A 21,334-nucleotide genomic window follows, 5' to 3' on the forward strand; every position below is an offset into this window, starting at 1 on the left:
GTTAAAACAATTTCATAGAGAATTTTAATCAATATAAATTAATTTTTATAATAGATTAGTAAACTATTTTTCAGTTATGTTCAACTCTTTGAACTACATTATTTAGGACATGGGGATTATCTATGCATGCATTAAGGATATCATTGATGAGAGAGTTAGGAAAGAACAAGTTATCATTTGCAAGTAGTCCATACAAGTCACATCTTTATCGTTTTAGAACTGACTGAAAGATGTGGAGAATAAAAGATCTCCTTGTATTTATTTTTTTAAGGTGATTCAGTAAAGCAAAACTATTCTTTAACAAAGTGTCTTCCATGCACATACCAAAATTTCCTTGAAAGAAAAAACAACAAAAAACAAACTTCTGATAGAGAAAACAAGGAGCAGTACTCTAATTAGAATGTTCAGTAATGCCAAGGAAGAAAATCAGAACAAGTCCTGGCAGAAGAGGGAAGTTTAACTTGGGGTCCATGAATACTTTTAGGATAGATAGGTGACACAGTAGAGAGAGTCCTCAACTTGGAATTAATGAAGACTTATCTTCATGAGTTCAAATCCAGCCTTGGGATTTACAGTATGACCCTGAATAAGTTACTTAACTCTATTTGCCTCACCTCCCTCATCTATAAAAAGAGCTAAAGAAAATAGCCAATATCTTTGCCAAGAAAACCCTATTGGGATTATGAAGAGTTGGACAAGGCTAAAAGCAACTAAAGAACTACAATGATGAGCACTTTAAAAATATTTTGATAACTATATTTAAATATAATTTATTTCCTTTATGACCTTATGTATTATGTATTTTACTTTATGTATGCAAAAGCATTATTTTAAGATGGGGTAAATAAGACTTCACCAAACTGCCAAAGTAGTTCATGATAAATAAAAAATACATAAAGATTAAGAACCTCTGTTCTAGATGGCAAGGGTTTGTAGATGCACTTCTTTGTGAATGACTAAGCTAATTGCATGAGGCCTCAGAATACTCAGTCTCCTAGATGAGATTCACACTCACTCAGAATTGGACCTATCCACACAAGAAGAAAATAACAAAGATTATGATTTGCAGTATGTAAATAACCTATAGATCTCACCCATCAATGCATTGTCTTAGACATTTTTATAAACAGGCGAGTTGGGCATAGAATTAAACATGAGAAGGAGAAGGGGCTGCAAATTTTTTTTAATGACCTTAAATTTATCCCTGAAATAAAGGTCCACATTTTTAATACCAGAATATTTCTGGTGGTACAGGGGATAGAGTCTTAGACGCCTCAGAAGACCTAAATTCAAATGCAGCCACAGACATTTACTAGCTGGGTGATTCTGGAGACATCATGTAACCTTTGGTTACCTCAATTTCCTCTTCTGTAAAATGGGAATAATATACTCTAGAGTTATTATGAGGATTATTGAGGTAATAATTGTACAACACTTGGAACAGTGCCTGGTACAATGTAAGTACTTATATAAATGTTAGCTGTTATTATTATTGTGATGTATGATTGTGAGTCATGGAACTCTACCTGGTCTAAGAATTAAAGCTGAAGTTTATCCAGAGACCAATAGAGAAACACTAGTGAGAATGAGTAAGGCCTAACACATTGCAAAGCAGTAATTGTGAAGGAGGAGCCAGGTAATAAAGGATATGTCTAAAGTCATCCTTTGATATATTAAAAAATGTGTATAATTTAAAGAGATGTAATGAGAGTGAGAGAAAATTGATGGACAGTTCACATATTCTGTCAATATCTTCATGGTGTCAAGAAGAATCAAGAAGGTCCTTCAGCACTTTTGTTGGATCAACTATGGTGGAATCTTGGGAAGACAGACAAGAATCACTAAAAAAGACATGCCAGGATTGCAAATGTGCATAGCTGAAGAGAATACCCATGTCAATGAGATCACTGATAGGTTGGAATATTGGAGTATGTGTAAAGACTCTATTTAGATGCTTTAAAACAGATTATTCTTTGCAGCAGATGGAACACAGACTTAACTTCATTTATTTTATTAATTTATTTAGTGGGTACTTTTTTCTAGATAATGCAGTAGATTCGTAGAATCTGAATTGCTTGGTTTTACTTTACATTGGGGCTGCCAACTATATACTCTATAAAAGATTGTCCTAGACTTCAGTTTTTTGTACTATTTTGCAGTGTCAAGATATATAAATGGTTCTATATTTGAGATGGGCCAGATGCTAATAGCACCGAGGTCTTTCTTTACTTCACCCTATCCACTCTGAACTTAAGGCTGTGTTCTCCAAACTGAAACCTGGCAACCTTAATGTACATAGATAGTTGTACAAACACCCCGAACAAACCAAGCCTAATATTTACATGACCTATGAGTCATAGTGTAAATAATGGCTTTAGTAGAGTGATAAGAGAGAGTTAGGAAATGGATGGATAATGGAGGCATTATACCTCTAGGAAGCCTTTTTAGGTACCCAGAAAGGCTACATAAGGTTAAGATACTCTGTGGGTCCACATCTACTCAAATTATGGCTCACAAACCCACACAAATGTGCATACTTTTATTGCTAATCTATAGTTATAAATGACATTTGCTTTCATATGGATATAAAGTTGATTTTTTTTTTTTTAGAAAGGGCAACTTGCATAGGGGACTAGGATTAGGGGATCAATAAAGGCCTTATTAGCAGGTGATAAAAAGTGAGCCTTGACTAAAATTTAGGATTCTCCATTTCAGAGGTGAGAAGAGAGTGCATTGGTGTGCTATTTGAATAACTCTGGGCTTTTTTTTTTCCTAGTGGTTCATGTCCTTTCCTCTAGCTCTCCCTGTTTCTTCCTGTTGAATGATTGAGTTTTTCTTAAACTCAAGGACAGCTCTTTATCCACTGTAATACCATGCTCCTCCATAAAATTGAATAAGATTGGAACAATATCTGTGCCCCTTTCCCTTTTTTCTAATATCATTAAAAATTTTAGTAACGGTGCTATTGAGGGCATATTTTTCACTGCCTACTAACTCACCACTTCTTCTTTAAACAGAAAATCTCTTATAACTATTTATAATCAAGCAAAACATAATAATTCATTGGCTAACTGGGTAGAAACACCAACTCTTCCACTTTGGAACAGCTAGGTAGAACAGTAGGTAGAGGATTGAGTCTGGAATTAGGAAAACTCATCATCTTGAATTCAATTCTGATGCTAGACAATTACTAGTTGTGTGATTCTGGGCAAGTCATTTAACCCTGTTTATCTCAGTTTCTTCACCTATAAAATGAGCTGGAGAAAGAAATGGCAAACTACTCTAGTATCTTTGTCAAGAAAATCCCAAATGTGGTCATAAAGAGTTGGACATGACTTAAATGTCTGAAAAACAACAAATGGCTAAGAATATATCTCATTCTGCACCTCTAGTACACTATTTCTCTACCATTTATGGAATTAATACTCTTTACTATCCTCCTTAAATTGGTTAAGAATCTGACCATGTTTCTATAATTTAGGTGATAGAAACCATATTCTTAAATTCAGATAGCAGCACAAGAAGGGCAAAGAGTACTCTAGTGGGGGCTGACCAAAAATTAGAGCTAAAAATTTGGGCTAACACTGTTGATTTCTGGTCCTTGATGTTAATGTTTTCTTTGACCTTTCAATGAAAACCCCAAGCCCAGGTGATAGGAGAAAAAGCTAAAGGGAATATGGAAGAACCAAGATCAGTGTTGCTGGGATCACAGCAACCAATACATTTAATAGGCTTGTAGGTTCAGGGATCGTGTGACTCATGGTGTCCTCAGTATTCCAGAGGTATTATTCAAGGCAGGTAAATGTGTAATGGGACTTACTCCCCAAAAGAGGGAACAGGGTGTTAGGTGTTATTTTTGAGTCTCAATTACTGGAGAGAATATGTGATTCCAAAGGCAAGCCCACCAATTATGTAGAAAGAGGAACAAAGAATAGGTTTGAAGAACAAGGCATTGGGATGTGGTTTTGGAAAGAGCACATTTAGGAAAAAGTATGCCATGATGCTTTGTGCTAAGTCTTCCATACTTCGAATAATATGTCACTTTAGAACACTCAGCAGTCATGGACAAATGCTCAGGTGTGATAGCCAAGCCTACACACCTTGGCTGACTAAAAGTAGAAACAGAGCACATTTTGGTCTGTGCTTTAGAACTTCTAATCTATAATTGCTTAGGATTGCAGAAAATGTACATTCCATGTTATATATAAATCTCTTATTCTACTTTAACTATCTTTAGTCTTAGTCTCTATTCTGACCTCCATCTCTTCATTGTTCTACCTTACCCCAAATTCAACATATCCCAAACTGGGTTTGTTATAATTTTTTTATTCTTCATATAAGAATTATTTTTCTTATACATAACTCTGATCAAATCATTCCTCTACTGAGCAATCTTTTTTAATAATAACTTTTTATTTTTAAAATATCTGCAAATATAGTTTTCAACATTCACTCTTGCAAAACTTTACATTCCATATTGTTTCTCCCTCCCTTCCCCCATCTTCTCCCCTAGACAGCAAGTAATCCAATATATGTTAAACATGCAATTCTTCTATACATTTTTCCATATTTATCAAGAAAAATCAGATCAAAAGGGGGAAAAAATGAGAAAGAAAAAAAAGCAAACAAACTACAACAAAAAGGTGAAAACACTATTGTAAGGGTCAAAAAGCCTCTAGGTGCAAGGAATGCAGTTCAAGGTATGTGGGAAGACCTGAGGGATGAGAAGTACCAGTGCAGGCAAGTCCTACGTGGAGGTGGGGCATAGCCCCAGGAGGCGATGTCTGACCCCAGGTACCATGTCTCCCTCCTTAGAGCTCTCACAGCCTAGCACACCTCCCTCCCTCTTCTCCGGCCAATCCCATTATGCCAGGTTCCTAGAGGACCTTCCCCTTCCTCGAGATCCTCAGGGGGGTATAAATATGTGCTATCTAAGAATAAAGTTCTCTTTCGCTTATGGAATTAATACTCTTTACTATCTTCCTTAAATTGGTTAAGAATTGATGCCCGAAGATGGCTAAGTGTGGTCTAGCTGTAGCTCTAAGGGGAGTTACAATGTTAGGGTAGCATTAAGAGACCCTATACACTATGTTGTGATCCACATTCAGTCTCCACAGTCCTCTCTCTGGGTGCAGCTGGCTCTCTCCATCACAAATCTATTGGAATTAGCCTGAATCATCTCATTGTTGAAAAGAGCCATGTCATGAAAATATGCTCCAAGTCATTATTAATCAGAGAAATGCAAATTAAGACAACTCTGAGATACCACTACACACCTGTCAGATTGGCTAGAATGACAGGGAAAGATAATGGGGAATGTTGGAGGGGATGTGGGAAAACAGGGACACTAATGCATTGTTGGTGGAGTTGTGAACACATCCAGCCATTCTGGAGAGCAATTTGGAACTATGCTCAAAAAGTTATCAAACTGTGCATACCTTTGATCCAGCAGTGTTTATACTGGGTTTATACCCCAAAGAGATACTAAAGAAAGGGAAAGGGACCTGTATGTGCCAAAATGTTTGTGGCAGCCCTCTTTGTAGTGGCTAGAAGCTGGAAAATGAAAGGATGTCCATCAATTGGAGAATGGTTGAGTAAATTGTGATATATGAATGTTATGGAATATTATTGTTCTGTAAGGAATGACCAGCAGGATGAATACAGAGAGGACTGGCGAGACTTACATGAACTGATCCTGAGTGAAATGAGCAGAACCAGGAGATCATTATATACCTCAACAATGATACTGTTTGAGGATGTATTCTGATGGAAGTGGATCTCTTCGATAAAGAGAGCTAATTCAGTTTCAGTTGATCAAGGATGGACAGAAGCAGCTACACCCAAAGAAAGAACACTGGGAAATGAATATAAACTGCTTGCATTTTTGTTTTTCTTCCCGGGTTATTTATACCTTCTGAATTCAATTCTCCCTGTGCAACAAGAAAACTGTTCGGTTCTGCATACATATATTGTATCTAGGATATACTGCAACCCATTCAACATGTAAAGGACTGCTTGCCATCTGGGGAAAGGGGTGGAGGGAGGGAGGGGAAAAATTGGAACAGAAGTGAATGCAAGGGATAATGCTGTAAAAATTACCCTGGCATGCGTTCTATCAATAAAAAGTTATTTAAAAAAATAAATAAATAAACTAAAAACAACAACAACAACAACAACAAAAAAGAAAAAAGAAAAAAAAAGAAAAAGAAAAGAGCCATATCCACCACAGTTGATCATCATATAATCTTGTTGCTGTATACAATGTTCTCTTGGTTCTACTCACTTCACTTAGCATCAGTTCATGTAAGTCTCTCAAAGTCTTTCTAAAATCATCCTGCTGATCGTTTCTTATAGAACAATAATATGAATAACATATGTTATTCATATACCATAACTTATTCAGCATCCCCAACTGATGGGCATTCACTCATCTACTGAGCAATTTTTAGGAGCTGTCTATTGTTTCTTGCATTATGAAAGTCTGGTACCTCTCCAGACACAGCAAATACTATTCCTTGAATACTCTCTCTCTGCTTCAGACAAAATGAACAATTTTCTGGTCTCCAGATCTCCACTACTTTCTCCTACCTTTAAGTATTTGCTCAGACTCTTCCCTGTTGCTAAAATGCTTTCATTCCCCATCTTGTCCTATTGAATGCGTATCATCCTTTTATTTTTATTTATTATTATTTTTTGTGACAGAGTCTCCCTATCTTACCTTGGCTGAAAGTGCAAAGACAACTTTGGTTGTCTGATCTTACTACTGATCAGCACTGCTCTATTTCAAACCAGGCCTATCTCATCCTTCCTCAAGCAAACTTATCTTCCCCACTTCCTGGTTCTCCACCTTTATTCATGTCAGACTTCATGTGGATACCACAGCTCAGAACTCTCAGACTCAATTGATCTATCAGCTTCAGCCACTTCAGCAGGTATTGTAGGTGTGCGTCATCATGCACAACCTTACTCTTTTTTTAAAGCCCAACTATGATACCCCCTCCTTTAGGAAAACTGATCCTTTCTGAATGGCCTGTTTGTCCCCTTTAATGAACTTGCCATATGATTTTACTTAATAAAAGTTATCTAAGGGACAGCTAGATGGTGCAGTAGACAAGAGTACCAGCTCTGAAGTCAGGAGAACCTGAGTTCAAATGTAACCTCAGACATGTCCTAGCTGTATGACCCTGGGCAAGTCACTTAACCCCAACTGCCACAGCAAAAAAATAAAATAAAATAAAAGTTATCTAATTTCGGTTTCTAAAGGGGCATAAACCCTTTTGGGTCTTTGAAGACAGGATCCATATTCATTTTAAATTTTGTATCTCTATCGGTTTCCAGCATAGGGCCCTGCACTTAGAAGACATGACATAAATCATCACTGATGAAAGGCAGTTGGCTCTTAATAAGACTGGGACCAAAGGAAGGGCTTACAAGATATTGACCAAAAACCAAAATCCATTCAGTAACTCCTTTCCTAATTTTTACTTCACATAGGAAGCTGTCAGCAGCCAGAATAATTGTAAAGGGATATGAGCCCCTTTTGGGCCAGATGCCTTCTGGAAATAACTCTGTGTATCTCTATAGCATAGTTGGCCTGCACAGTTGGAAAAGCTCAAAGAAATTGTAGGATTCTTGAACTGCAAAATGGTGTACCAGTGAACAGCTGTTGGCCAATTGAGAGCTAATTAATCCTTGATTATAAATCAGGACTGATCACTAAGGGCCCTCCATCAGAGCAGCTGGGGTTCCAGAATATAGCCAAGAATTCAAAATGGCAACTTTGGAATGGCTCTGAATTGGACATTTTGCCTCTGTTACATGTTTTTTAGTCCTGTCTTCTACAAAAGCTATACTTTTGATTGGATATCTCTATTAGAATACTGTCACTATATTTGGAGTGCCAGAGTGGTCAGAGAAATTGAACAGAGAGCTTCACTGGAGGTCCTTCACCACACTGGGGAGACTTTCTGTGACTAATTGTTGAAAAAACAGAAACTAGAGTTAAACAAGATGGACAGTCAAGAATGGATTATAATCCACATAGTTCAAGGGAACTCTTTAATAGATGAAATGGAAATAATCCATTTGAGGTTTGATTTGTTACCACAGAAAACTAGTGAGTTAGCCTATAAGCACTTCCTATCAACTTAATAATATAAAGAATAATATAAAGAATACTAAAGCTTCATTTTATTATTTAAATAATAATAAAACATAGCTCATGAGTCTAGAGGGCTTTGAGATTTCCAGAGTGTTCATTTACCTTATAAAGACTTTGTGAGGCAGATGACAGAATTATATACAGTTTCAGTTACCTCCTATGATCCAGCTTCATTGGTATGGACATTCCCTCCAACTGGATCAAATTGAAACCTATTTAGCAGTAGTAGTAGTAGTAGTAGTAGTAGTAGTAGTACTGATAATGACAGCTAGCATTTGTATAACTATAAAATATGGAAAGTGCTTTACATATATTATCTCATTCTACCCTCATAACAACCCTGGGAGTTAAATGCTATTATTATTCCCATTTTACAGATAAGGAAACTAAGACTGAGAGCAGTCAAATGACTTGTCCAGAATCATCCCACTAATAAGTGTTCAAAGGAAAGATCCAAACTCTGATCTGCCCAAAGCTAATTATGCCACCTAGGTGAAAGGTCAAAGAAGTTCTCAAAGCAAAAAGCCAGGTAAAAAATAAAATGTTATGAATTGGGATCCCTCCTTAAATGGAGGATGAAATACAATGACCATATACTACCTAGCATAGATGAACTTTAGAAGATGAATTTTATTTCAGCAGATAAATTTTGTGAAATAAATTTTTTTCACAACACTGTTGGTATCTTAGAGTTCAAGTCTTGATTACTTCTTTATTGAATTAACAAGTTTTCTAACTGATCTTTACCTTTTTACCCTCCAATTTATTTTCTGTATCACTCTACACAAAAGATGTTTCTAAAACCAGGTTATACCATGTCATTTCCCTTCTTAAAAATCTTCTGTGAATTCCCTATTTCCTCTTGGCAGAAATACAAGTATTGAGACTTTGGATTTTCTTTTCCAACCCACATCATACTAGGAAGTTGTGTCCTTGAGGGAGAAAGGCAGCATCTTCCACTCTAGATTCTAAGCATAGTCCTAATTGATTGACATTTTTTTTTTCCTTTAATGCTTTGACTGGAATCCCATCTTGGTGTTTTCTTCTAGTGATTGGAATGCTAATATAATGTAGATAATTAGTATCAAATAGCTTTTACAGAGAAATATTTACAGGGAAGACATAGTGAGACCAGATGCTCAAACATTCCCTCCAATACCTGGAAGTACAATGGAGTCCAAGTCTCCTCAGTAATTAAGGACCAGTTCTTTTATAATTGTAAAAGCTGAACCTCAAAGGAACAAAATAGGTGACACAGTCTGTGGCATTGTGGACATTATTGTTATAATTGGCTGGAACCAGAGAATGGGGATTATTCACAACCCGCCACACAACAGCAACAATTTAGAATGCCTGAAATATCTGATATCCAGTTGATATCCAGTCTTCAAGGATTACATTTAACCTTTATATTAAAAGGAAGTGGTTGGTGACTTACAAGAGTGAAATAGGGAAGTAAAATTACAAACTTCAGGAATTTTTAAACTCACTAAATGAGGGAAAATAGTAACGTGATTAAACCTTATTGAAGTAGAGTAGTATGCCAAATTTCATTATCACAGGGCTTTTGCACAGGTTGTTGTCAATATCTAAAATGCCCTTCTTTCTCTCAGCTATCTCTTGAACCTCTCTTTGCTCCCTTCAAGGCTCAGTTCAAGTTCCAACAAGAGGTTGTTTCTGATTCTCCCAATTGTTTATCATTCATCCTATCTTTTTACTCCTCTCCTCCAATAAATTGTTTATATTTACTTATCTATGCACATGCGAGTTTTTACCCCAGAAAAATTTAAGTTCCTTGAGGGTAGGTATAGTTTTGGATTTGTTTTTATATTCCCAGTATTTGATTTATATCAGGCAGCAAGTTAGTCAATAAACATTTAGTAGATGTTTACTATAAGTCAGACACTATACTATGTACTGGGAATACAAAGAAAGGTAAAAACAGACTTTAGCCTCAGTGAACTCATATTCTTATGAGAAAGAAAACTTACAAACAGAATAAAATAGGCAGAAGATAATTTCAGAGAGAAGATACTACCATGTGAGAACAGGGACCTGGAAATGCCTCCTATAGAATGAGGAATTTGAGCTATCTTTAAGGAAAACAGGAAAGCCACTGAGTGAACATGAAAAAAGAGAATTCCAGGCATGGGGTGTGGCCCGTGAAAAGTCTAGGAGGCAGGAGATGGGAGTGTTATGTTGGGGGAAAGCAAGGATAGAAGAATAGATCATTTGGAGGGGGAGTAAAGTATAAAGAAGGAAAGAACAAGGATATGAAAGATTGGGGGGAAAAAATAGAGGAGTTGATATTGATCAGAGGAGTAATAAGGAGCTACTAGAGTATTTAATTAATTATTAAAATTAAATTAAAATTAAATATTTAATCATTATTTAATAATAATAAATAAATAAATATTAAATAATAAATGGAGTGTGGAGAGTCGGTGACATGACCAGAGATTTGCTTCCAAAGATCACTTTGGCAGATGGGTGAGGGATGAATTGAAGTGGGGAGAAACTTGAGACATGGAGACTAATCAGAAAGCTATTACTGCAGTGTAGGCAGAAAATGATAAGATCTCATCAGCTTTGTTATTGGAGAAAAAAAGGAAAATATGAGAGAGATTGTAAAAAGAAAAAGACCTGACAATAGATTGGATGGATATATATGGGGTGAGTATAGATGAGAATTTGAGGATGATACTAGGCTGGGAAGCTTTCTCTACAAACTGACAGGCAGGGTCCTGCTGACACCCTCTGTTTCTCTATAGAGAAGTTGGGAAGAGGAAAGAGGAACATATTGTGAGATATTCAGTTTAAGATGTCTAAAAGGCAAGAGCTGAAGAGAGAGATTAGAAATGGCTACATACACATCAACACCCAAATATACTCATCTAATCTATCTATCCTCTCTATATGATATACATATGTGTACATGTTATACATATATATATGTACATCCTATATATATACACACTATATGTATATTTATATTTAAGAATACTTTATATATATGACCATAGGATATCCAATTTGAGATGTCTAAAAGGCAAGAGCTCAAGAGAGAGAGTAGGAGTATATATCCCCATACCAACACCCACATATACTTATCTATGTATCTATCTACCTACACTGTATACATAATATATATTGTGTGTATATATATACATATATACACATCTACCATATATTTATAAATATTTTATATATATGGCCATGGGTTATCTAGTTCAAGATGTCTAAAAGGTGAGAGCTCAGGAGAGAAATTAGAAGTGAATATATACACATCTATACCCACATACACTCTATCTATTTACATATAATAATACTATTATATTTATGTATATATACACAAACATCCATATATTTATAAATATATAATTACATGGATGCTAATTTTACTGCCTTCCCTCTGTTGATTATCTACAGTTTTTCCTATCTATGTCTTGTATATATATTGTTACTGGCATATTATCTGTCCTATTAAACTGTAAGCATCTTGAGAGCAAGGACTGCCTTTTCCTTTGTTTGGCTGGCACATGGTAGATATTTAATCAATGCTTATTGATAGATAAATTGTACAGCATGAACTTTAAAGGATGAGGAATAATGGCAAAATGAATACTTGAACTGTCACATGATTTAAGGAGTACTTCATCTCTGCCACTTCAGCCAGTGAGTTGAGGGATATGAATGAAAGTACAATTAGGATTGGAAGTAAATGGTAGCCAGTGATGTAATATCATCAGGAAGGAGCCTGATCTTAGCCAGAAAATGGAAGGCATGAGAAAGGAAAGGATTTTTTTTAAAAAGCATTTTTATTAATCATGGAGTAGGAATTCCAGAGAGTCTAGTAGATGTCATAGATCTGAAATGGAACACTTAGCAGAAAAGGATTGAGGGGACTAGGAGAGAAGGAACAGGCAGTAGGGGGATGGGTTTGTACTTCAACAACTGGGATTCAGCATCACTGAGATGAGAGTATGAGAAGGGAGGAGGATACTAAGCATTGAAAGGGTGGGCATTGAGCCAAGCTTTATAAGATGTTTAGAAGCACTAGCAGCTCTGGTGTAAAGGCTTTTCACCTTTTAGTAACTACCTGGCACTCAGCTCTTACTTGTGGCTCCAAAAAGCTATAGGAATGTACAGTGGTCACACTCTGGTAAAACTGTCACAGCAGACAAGCTACACCAAGTTGAAGGTAGTCAATAGGCCTCATCCTTCTATTTATATCATCCCCATCCTGTCCTCTAGTCTCCAGGCATTTTTACTCCTGCGCCATTCCAGAAAGCACTATGGCAGCCCAGATCATAAGCCCAGAGTTGGCCCACTTGCATTACCTGTAAGTATGACAGTTAGGGACGATATAAATACTTGGTAAGTTAAATTGAGTTGAAGTAGTAGACAAGACAAGTTTCTATTGATGAATTTGCTTGAATTTAGGAGGGTAGGTCTTTAAAGAAGACAATCTGTTGGTTAGTGGATACTTGAAACCTCTCTAGCTTGCTCTTGATTGACTTAGCTTTTACGAACCCTAGAGCACATCTCCCACACAGTAAGACATGAATGTAGGAAGGACTTTAATCTGTGTCATGATATGGTATTAGAGTTGGATTTGAATAAAAGAGAGTTATTTCTTCCATGTCAGGAGATTGAGACCTAATGACTTGTCCAAATCAATCATCTAAGAAAATGACAAAGCTGGCACTTAAACCCCCTGATCTCTGGCTCCAAGGTTAGTACTTGCCTCACCACACCATTCTACCCTTTTAATGTTCACATAACATTTATATTATAAAACCAGTGCTTAATACTTGGATTATATTTCTGAATTGGACACTCAAAATTAACACCAGAATGAAAACAGTTGCTTTATCACCAATGAAGCTGTCAATATGGGAAACTTAGATATTCTTATATACCCAAGAAAGCCTGAACTCCTTTTACATATAGCTTTCACCATATACTTCCATACTGTTCACTGCCCAGAAAAGAAAACCCCAAATTCATCCATGAATATGTGAAGAGAATAAAAAAAGAAGAATGGATATGTTAAACTTTGATACCAATTCATTTTATTTATTTTTTTGCTAAGGAAATTGGGGTTAAGTGACTTGCCCAGGGTCATATAGTTAGGAAGTATTAAGTATTTGAGGCCAGATTTGATGCCAGGCCGGATTTAAACTCAGGTGTTCCCGACTTCAGGGCCAGTGGTCTATCCACTATGCCATCTAGCTGCCTCTACCCATTAATCTAAAATTAGTGATTTTATGATTATAAATCATATAATTAGATTAACAGAAAGGCCTGAAGTTATTTAGTGAATGAAAATAAGTATTCAGTATGACACTTTTTTAGGACACTGAAGTTATATTTGTTCATTAAATTGTATTGATATCATCTCTCATTGTTATCTCAGCTTTATTTCCAAGTATATCTTCTCATTCTCAAAGAAAGTCATCTTTTGAAACACAGAATTTTAAAAAAAGAAAAAATAGCAAAGCAATAAAATTAATCAAACATCAGCTTGGTTCTATAGTATATTTGAAGTTCCACACTCACAGTCCTCACCTATACTCTATTTTCATTGTTAGCATCATTAATTAAGCATGTGGTTTTCCTTGGTTTTATGTATTTCACTCTGCCTTAGTACACATCTTTACACGATTCTCTAAATCTTCATATGCAATCTCTTGTATATTTTAAATACATCTTATTTTTAATATTTCCTACATTTCCTGGTTTACTTCCCCTATTCCCTGCCATAGAGTCATCCCTTAAACAAAGAACAAAAATATTCTTTAAAAATTCAGTAAAAAATAGCCAACATATTGAAGAAAGACCATTTTATGCAATGTTCCACATCCATAGTTCACCTCCTCTGAAAATAAAGCTTGTTCTATATAATTTCACATTATTCACTTTTGTTTTGTGGTTATTTTTTGCATTTCTGTTGCTCTAGTCATTATGCATAGTTTCCTAGTTTTACTAACTTGAATTTATATAATTTAATATAAATTTTCCCATGCTTTTTTTTTTTATCATAGTTATTCTATGGTAATGTTCCATTGCAACTTAAATATTACAAATGGTTTAGCCATTTCCCACTTGGACATTTGCTAAATTTCCAGTTTTTAATGAGTGTTCTTATGAGTATTTTGGCAAATGTGGGCTTCTTATAAATAAATAAAGGTCCTATATTAGACCTTTGTTTCATGATAGACTTCTTAAATAAATGCTACTTTAGAAATCTGAGGCATCATTTTTCAGGACAGTTTAGAGGACAGGAGGTAGTACCAAATGATCTCTGAAGAACCTGCTCATAATTTTATTATTCAGTTTTCTTTTTTCACAGAGATAGAGAAACACAGTAGAAAAGAGCAGCAAATCTGGGGTGAGGACAACTGACATCAAATCCTGATTCTGACACTAGCTGTCAAGTTGTTTCTCAACATGGGCAAGTCACTTAATTCCCTCATCTAAAATAGGGATAAAAATATTTGCAACTACTTCAGTCATGGTTTTTTTGTTTTGTTTTTTGGTGGGAAAAGTACTTTGTAAACCTTAAAAACCTACATAAATGTAAGTTATTATTGTCAGTTATGAAAATATCCTAAGAACTGAAATTCTCTTCGAAGAGCACAGGAAAGTTATGGGTTTCTTAGCGTAACTTAGCAATCTGTAATTTTTCTTGGCCTCCAGTTCTACTGAGTGAAAAAAACATCACCAGATTATCATTCTTTTGTCAAGAGTTTGAACTTGGCTTCCTCTACCAATTTTTTTCCTGATAGTTCCATTCACTCCAATAGCTTAGTTTATTACTATGCAGTTGTCTTCCAAGGTTTCAATCCTGACTTCTCATTTGAATTCCAGGTGCTTAAGGATATCTTGATCTGAATGTCTCACCAATAATTCAATGTCTCAGACTCATTATATTCTCATCACACTCTATGATATAGTCAAACTAGATGTTTTTCCATTCCTTACAGTGTTTTCTACCTTCCCATACCTCTTTTCAGTATACTGCCTCAAAGGCACTCCTTCATTCCCTCTTCACTTCTTCCTTATATAATTGCTTCCTTTAAGAGGCATCCTGTATCACCTTCTCCAGTCTTTCCTGATCCTACTTCCTAGTACTAGCCCTTTTCCTCATTTTTATTATTTATTCTGCATATTCACACATTTTTCTCTTAATAGAATTTTAAGCAGCTTGAGTTTCCTTCTTTGATTTTATTTTCCCAGATACCAATACTTGATTGGTTGAATTGGCCAGGATACATGTACTTGGATTCATAATTGGTCATTGTTGTTCATTAGCTTCAGATACAGCTGCCATTTATTAGGAAGTCCTATCTATGTCCTATGAATGTTTCCATGATTAACATTATCTGGTCAGTGACATTAGGAAGTGGTGATGGAAGTCTGCTTAACTTGGATAATAATACATGTCCTAAGAATGTCTTTGAGAGAAGCTACTGTTATATTAGAATCAGAGTTGAAATGCAGGGGAACATTTTGCTTAAAAGGAAAAAAGTGTACTTTTGACAGTACTATGAAGCTATTAATTCAATATGTAAACAACCACAAAAAAGTACATAATCAGATTTATAGGTAATAGAAATGTTCCGTTTATAAAGAATATCCAAAACTGGGGGTTGAATTTTGCAATTTTAGTAGATAGTAAGAGTAATATTGACAGTATCAGTAATTGATATAATTATTGGCCAAATCCATCATTTACCCTAAAAATTCATACATTAGGAACCAAGAGATGAGTCATAGTAGTCAAAATAAAGCACTGGTAAGTGAAGAGAAAGCCCTCATAGGAAATTTCAGTACTTTATGTTCACAACAGGTCTACTTATTTTGCCTTCCCAGATTCCTGGCTTGCTTAATAACTCAATTTAGAACAATTACTCAATGTAAAATTCGTATTAGATCCACTGAAGGAGGTATTGGCCAACACTTTTCTTCCTCCACCCCTCAAAAATTATTAAACTATACTTTGGAAGCATAGCCAAACTCTGACTTTTAGACACACTACAGCTAAGTTTCTCACACTTTAGCTGCTTCATTAGCTATACGCTGCTCACTTCAGGAACCTCAAAAATATAAAGATGTTAAACAGCCAACACTTCATCACTACCCCATCTCCTAAAGTCAATTATATCAAAACTGAGTTGGAATTCAAGGGGAATAGTCTAATAGGAATCCTCTCTAAATCATCTTCTATTTAAAAAACTTCTGATAAGGAACATTTTATGTACCAGCTACCATGATGCTAAGAGCTTTACAAATGTTATAGTACTCCCTATTATTTGAAGCAGCTCATTGTTGCTTCTTAGTTTTGTTGTGTGAACCTAAAGCGTTTGTTTCCTCTCAGTCTTCTGTTCTCCAGGTTAAACAGTTCCAGTTCCTTCAAATGACAAGCTGTTTTTTTTTAAAGCAAGAGTTCCAAGTTCCATTCTATTTTATTAAGATGGTATAAATATTCCTTCTAACCCTGCATTTTCTATTAAAATCGTGCTGATACCACTGACTAGAAAAGTTCTCAGAAGTTAACCCAAAGAAATGGAGGCTCTGATGAGTCCTATTTCAAGAGCTTGATAGCACATTTTATTTTGCCAATCTGAAAATCAGCCCAAATTCAGATCATCACAAGATTGACTAGAATGAAATTTTTTGACCAAGATTCACGAAGAACCAGGTCTAAGCTGTGAGGTGACTACTACCTGTAAAATATTTCTATTTGAGGTGAAAAAAAAAGCAAAAATTTGAGGTATTGTTTATTTTTCCTCATTAAGAGAAAGCAAAAGGTATAAAGCAGTCTAAGCATTGCACTTGGGTTCAGAAGATCCGATTTCATTTAGTGGCTCTCTCATTTACACTATGAAAGGACTAATTAGTTGATCTCATAAGTTGCCTTCCAGCTATAAAAATTATTTCATCTCAAATTAAAAATAAGAAAAATACAGCTTATAACACAACTTTTATTAGAAAAGTTATACATAACACAGCATCAACTATTTTCAAGAACAATATTAAACCTGATAAGCAACAAAAACCAGACTAACAAAATGTGTAACAAGAAAACTAATGACCTTTCTATAATTAAACATTCAAATTATCTACAATGTCTTTTTACAAAGGGGGAATTCCATGGTTTACAGGCACGTCATGTTGAAAATAAAGCTGCAGTAGCAATTTTATACAATTACCTTTCTCAAGAAATTGAATTATTAAAACAGTAATTATGCAGTCTCACAAATTTTTAAAACATTTCACATAATTTTACATTATTGGGTATATATGGAAATCTGAGTTTCAAAAGTTAATCTTTTCCACCAAAGTGCCAACATTTATGCCAGAACTTTTAAGTGTAATTTTGCCCTAAAAAAAGTTAAGACATGTTTTGATAATCAACATATTCACATAATTTCTGGATCTATCTGGTCTGTTAACAATAAAGCCTTTATTTATTTATTTATTTATTTTATTTATTATTATTATTATTTTTTTGCTTTTTCATTTGTTTTAATTTTTTAAATTATAGGAAACCAGGTGCAGGATTTTCTCTTGCAAAGCTATTAAAATAAAGGTCCAAACACAGGAGTGTGCAGTATTGGAAAAATAGATCAATACTAAGACTTATAATAAATATCAGAAAAGCCATTACAGTTAACATAGCATCTTCTGCTTAATAAGTAAAATCAGGTAAGTGGCTTCCCATTAGTCTGCCCCTTTGACATATAAGACAGTTTATACTATTTTAATCCTTTATTATTTTTATTTTCATGATTTGAATGTGCCAAATAAGTGGGTCATTATCTGAAAACTTTTTTTTTTTTAATCCTTGATTATTTTCATGATTTGAATGTACCAAATAAGTGGTTCGTTATCTGAAAACTTATATTTTAAAAAGGCTTGATTTACAGCTTATTACATGTAGCTAAAATTCCTCTTTAATTCTGAAAGAAAATCTGCCATTGCTTATGCTGGAGTCATAAAGCTGACTTCAGTGCTCATACAATGAAACTAATTCCTTTGCTTTGATAGGTTATTATACCAAGCCTCCAATGCAATAATAAAAATGATGGTATCTCTACAATGAGCTAGAATGACATGGATTTGAACTAAATGATTCAGAGAATACTGGGTACACTTTTAGCCTAAACAAGTCTGGCCATTCATCTCAGGCGGTTGTTTCATCAAGTGCTCTGCAGAGATGTTAGCCTCCTGCTAAATCATTGTAAGATTTTCTATGTAGTATAAAGCCAACTCCTAATGTTGTAGGAACTATTAAATCTATCAATTGCTGGAAAATTTGACCATGATTTTCAGACAGCTAGAGACCAGAGCAAAAATCCAATTCTGTTTTTTGAAAAGCAGATGTGTGTGTGTGTGTGTGTGTGTTTTTAAATCAAGTAACCTATTGAATAGGTACTTAATGTTTGAGGTTGGCAGGCTTTTCCCAGAGGTTAATTTTTCAAATGCACTGATGGAGAATTAAGATACATCAAATCATGACTTTTCATTGCAACTCAACATCATTACATGCACCAATATTGCACACATCTGCTCTGAACTGTTAAAAATCACTATCTGGGTTTCTGGAGAGTATACTCTAGCAGAATACAAACAAAACCCACCCGAGCAGTTTCCCTTAAAAATGAAGATGGTAAATTAAAAATATAAAAAGGGGCAAGAGATACTTTGTACAGACAAAAAAAAATCTAAATTTTCTGTAATGGTCTTATGTGCCCTACACATTGGGGGCAATGCATTTGTACTAGTGAAATAAACACTAGCTGTAATCCATTGAGATATTCAAATTATATGGAATCTTGGTCCAGGTGTTGCAACGATGTCACTGTAAGGCTCCTCCTGCTTCAGCTCAATAGCCTGCTGCTTTTTAAGTACCAAGAAGCTGTAGAATTTTGCCGCAGCTTGCTTTCTGTTCGTATTTCGGCACAAATCAAGCAAACTAATAGATTCAGCCCCAGTTTTAGCAAGAGCTCTCTGAAAAGCAAATAAAAGACAGATTCAATAAGCAATTCAGTTTTTATAATTTGAGTTGATATAAAATAAATTTTCTACATTAAGTCTAAGTCAAATAATATTAAATGAGGAAGAGTACCTGCAAATCAATTTTTGCCCAAACATAACATTCAGCACATTCTGAACTCTGTATCAAATTCAAATTTACGTATTCTTTTGGGTACAATTTGATGGGTATAATCAGGAAAAGCTATTCTTTTAGGCACAATCTAATGGGTACAATCAGAAAAAGCTAAATGCTAATCAGATTATTCTGTCAAAAGATCTAAACTATTCCCACAGATGTGGTGGACAAAAATTAAGTCAAGCATAATATATTAGGACGAAGTGGGAATTAGGGAGATGACTACAAAGATAAGACAGTTTCCTACAAATTCTAGCTATGATACACCCCCTCAATATATCCGAGCAGAGGAAGGGCATTGTTAGAATCTACAAAGGTTTATTTTGAGAAAAAGCCATGCTGCTAGCTAGGACCTAGAATTGCATTCACTGGGGAACTTTTCTGTCTTCATTGGATAGCATAAAATTCAACAAGAGTTTATGTACTTTAACTAATTTAACCTTCAATAATGTTGTGACTAAAGTATTCTAAAGGTATCTCAAGTTTACATTATGCTAAAAAAGTTTTCACATAACCATGCCTTTTCATAAAATGATAAAAATCGTGTAAATTTTGAGGAAGGGAATCATTACTTAGATTTAACATTCCCTTTTATTCTTCTTCTCTAAAAGCAGATCAGTAATACCTGAAGACCATGAAGCATCTGTTGAGTTCTTTTGTTCCATCTTCTTTCTTCTTGATCCTGATCACCCCCTGTAGCATCTTCTTCCTGAAAGGGAGGGGGAAAAAAATTACAGCCAAATTAAGACTCAATGTTACACATCAACTAACCAAATTGGAAAAAACTATTTCTAAATATCCCCAACTGAATAATTTCTTCTCCCTTCCCCAAAAACCTGTCATAGCAAAATATTTAGCATAAAGCTATATGATTCATCATGAAAGATGGCATAGTCCTTCAAAGCATTTCCGGAAACAAGAAAATGGTATACCAAGATGTCTTTTACTCCTTTGTTTCTTTAAAGGCACACTTTCCTAAAAGTTTTTATTGCTACAAAGCTTGAGAACACAGAATACGTTGGTGTTTATCTAAGAACAATTATCTAAAAATGTATACTTGGAATAGCTTTGGCTGCATCACAATATTAAAAATAAATGATAAACACTGGAGACCAAAGGACTATCAGAAATAAATGATAAACACTGGAGACCAAAGGACTATCAGAACTATAAGCAAATTTATGGTTACTACCATAGGAACTCATAGGGCTACTTTACATTTTTCTAGCGGTTTAAAACATTTCACACACTTCATCACTTTGTTCTATATTCTATAAAATTAGCAGAGCAGACAAGATATTTCTATTTCATAAATGAAGAAATTGAGATATAATTAATACATCCAGTATAAGAAATTTGGGTCTAATGGCTTCAATTCCAATATTCTTTCAACTAGAGAATACTGGGCATCAAGAGATTCTAAATATGATTTTAAAAGATAACCAAATAAACTAGCCCCTCTGGCCACTGTAGAGCTCAACAAATCTAGTCCCAAGCAAAATAAATCTCTCAATTTTATCAAATTCTAACACCATCACTACATTACGGAAATTTATTTCACCTTTACCTCTTGCTTTACTATTTGTACATTTTATATATAAAACTATATGTTATCTTTTCTTTGTGGTAACTCGTTATTATCACAATTAGGATAAGGTAAGGATTAAAAGGAGTTAATGTTTCTAGATAGGCAAGAGTCCAACTACTACAGAAACTTAAGTTCATGGCCTGTTGACTTCATAGAATTCCTTAGACCAGTGAAATCAAACTCAAACAGAAATGGATCCTTGCAATTACATACTGATTTAGAAAACTTCAAAATGATTTTTTTTAATGATTTTTATTTTGTTAAATAGCCAATACTCAAATTTTGCAGTGAATTCAATGCCTTTGCCGATTGTATTTATTTTATATTCAATAAGGTTAGAAATCTGCCTCAGAGGAGTCTGAAATAAAACAGGGAAAATACACTAGAACAATCACAAACAGCA

The 21,334-nt window shown here is 34.8% G+C and overlaps 1 protein-coding gene and 1 long non-coding RNA gene across 2 annotated transcripts in view; one reads left to right on the forward strand and one right to left on the reverse strand.

Annotated features, from left to right (window-relative positions):
- LOC127544390 (uncharacterized) overlaps positions 1–12,892 on the forward strand; it is a 60,175-nt gene extending 47,283 nt beyond the window's left edge. Inside the window, exon 3 of the long non-coding RNA XR_007949434.1 lies at positions 12,810–12,892. This is a non-coding gene — a long non-coding RNA (uncharacterized LOC127544390). The remainder of the gene's footprint in view (positions 1–12,809) is intronic.
- Positions 12,893–17,131: 4,239 nt separating this feature from the next.
- RAD21 (RAD21 cohesin complex component) overlaps positions 17,132–21,334 on the reverse strand; it is a 29,955-nt gene continuing 25,752 nt past the window's right edge. Inside the window, exons 13-14 of the mRNA XM_051971010.1 lie at positions 19,969–20,052; positions 17,132–19,180 (exon numbers count right to left, since the gene is read on the reverse strand). Of these exons, the coding sequence (XP_051826970.1) occupies positions 18,989–19,180; positions 19,969–20,052 (276 nt within the window). The 3' untranslated portion in view covers positions 17,132–18,988. The remainder of the gene's footprint in view (positions 19,181–19,968; positions 20,053–21,334) is intronic.

The sequence above is a fragment of the Antechinus flavipes genome, chromosome 1 (assembly GCF_016432865.1).
Source record: "Antechinus flavipes isolate AdamAnt ecotype Samford, QLD, Australia chromosome 1, AdamAnt_v2, whole genome shotgun sequence".
Classification (NCBI taxonomy): Eukaryota; Metazoa; Chordata; class Mammalia; order Dasyuromorphia; family Dasyuridae; genus Antechinus; species Antechinus flavipes.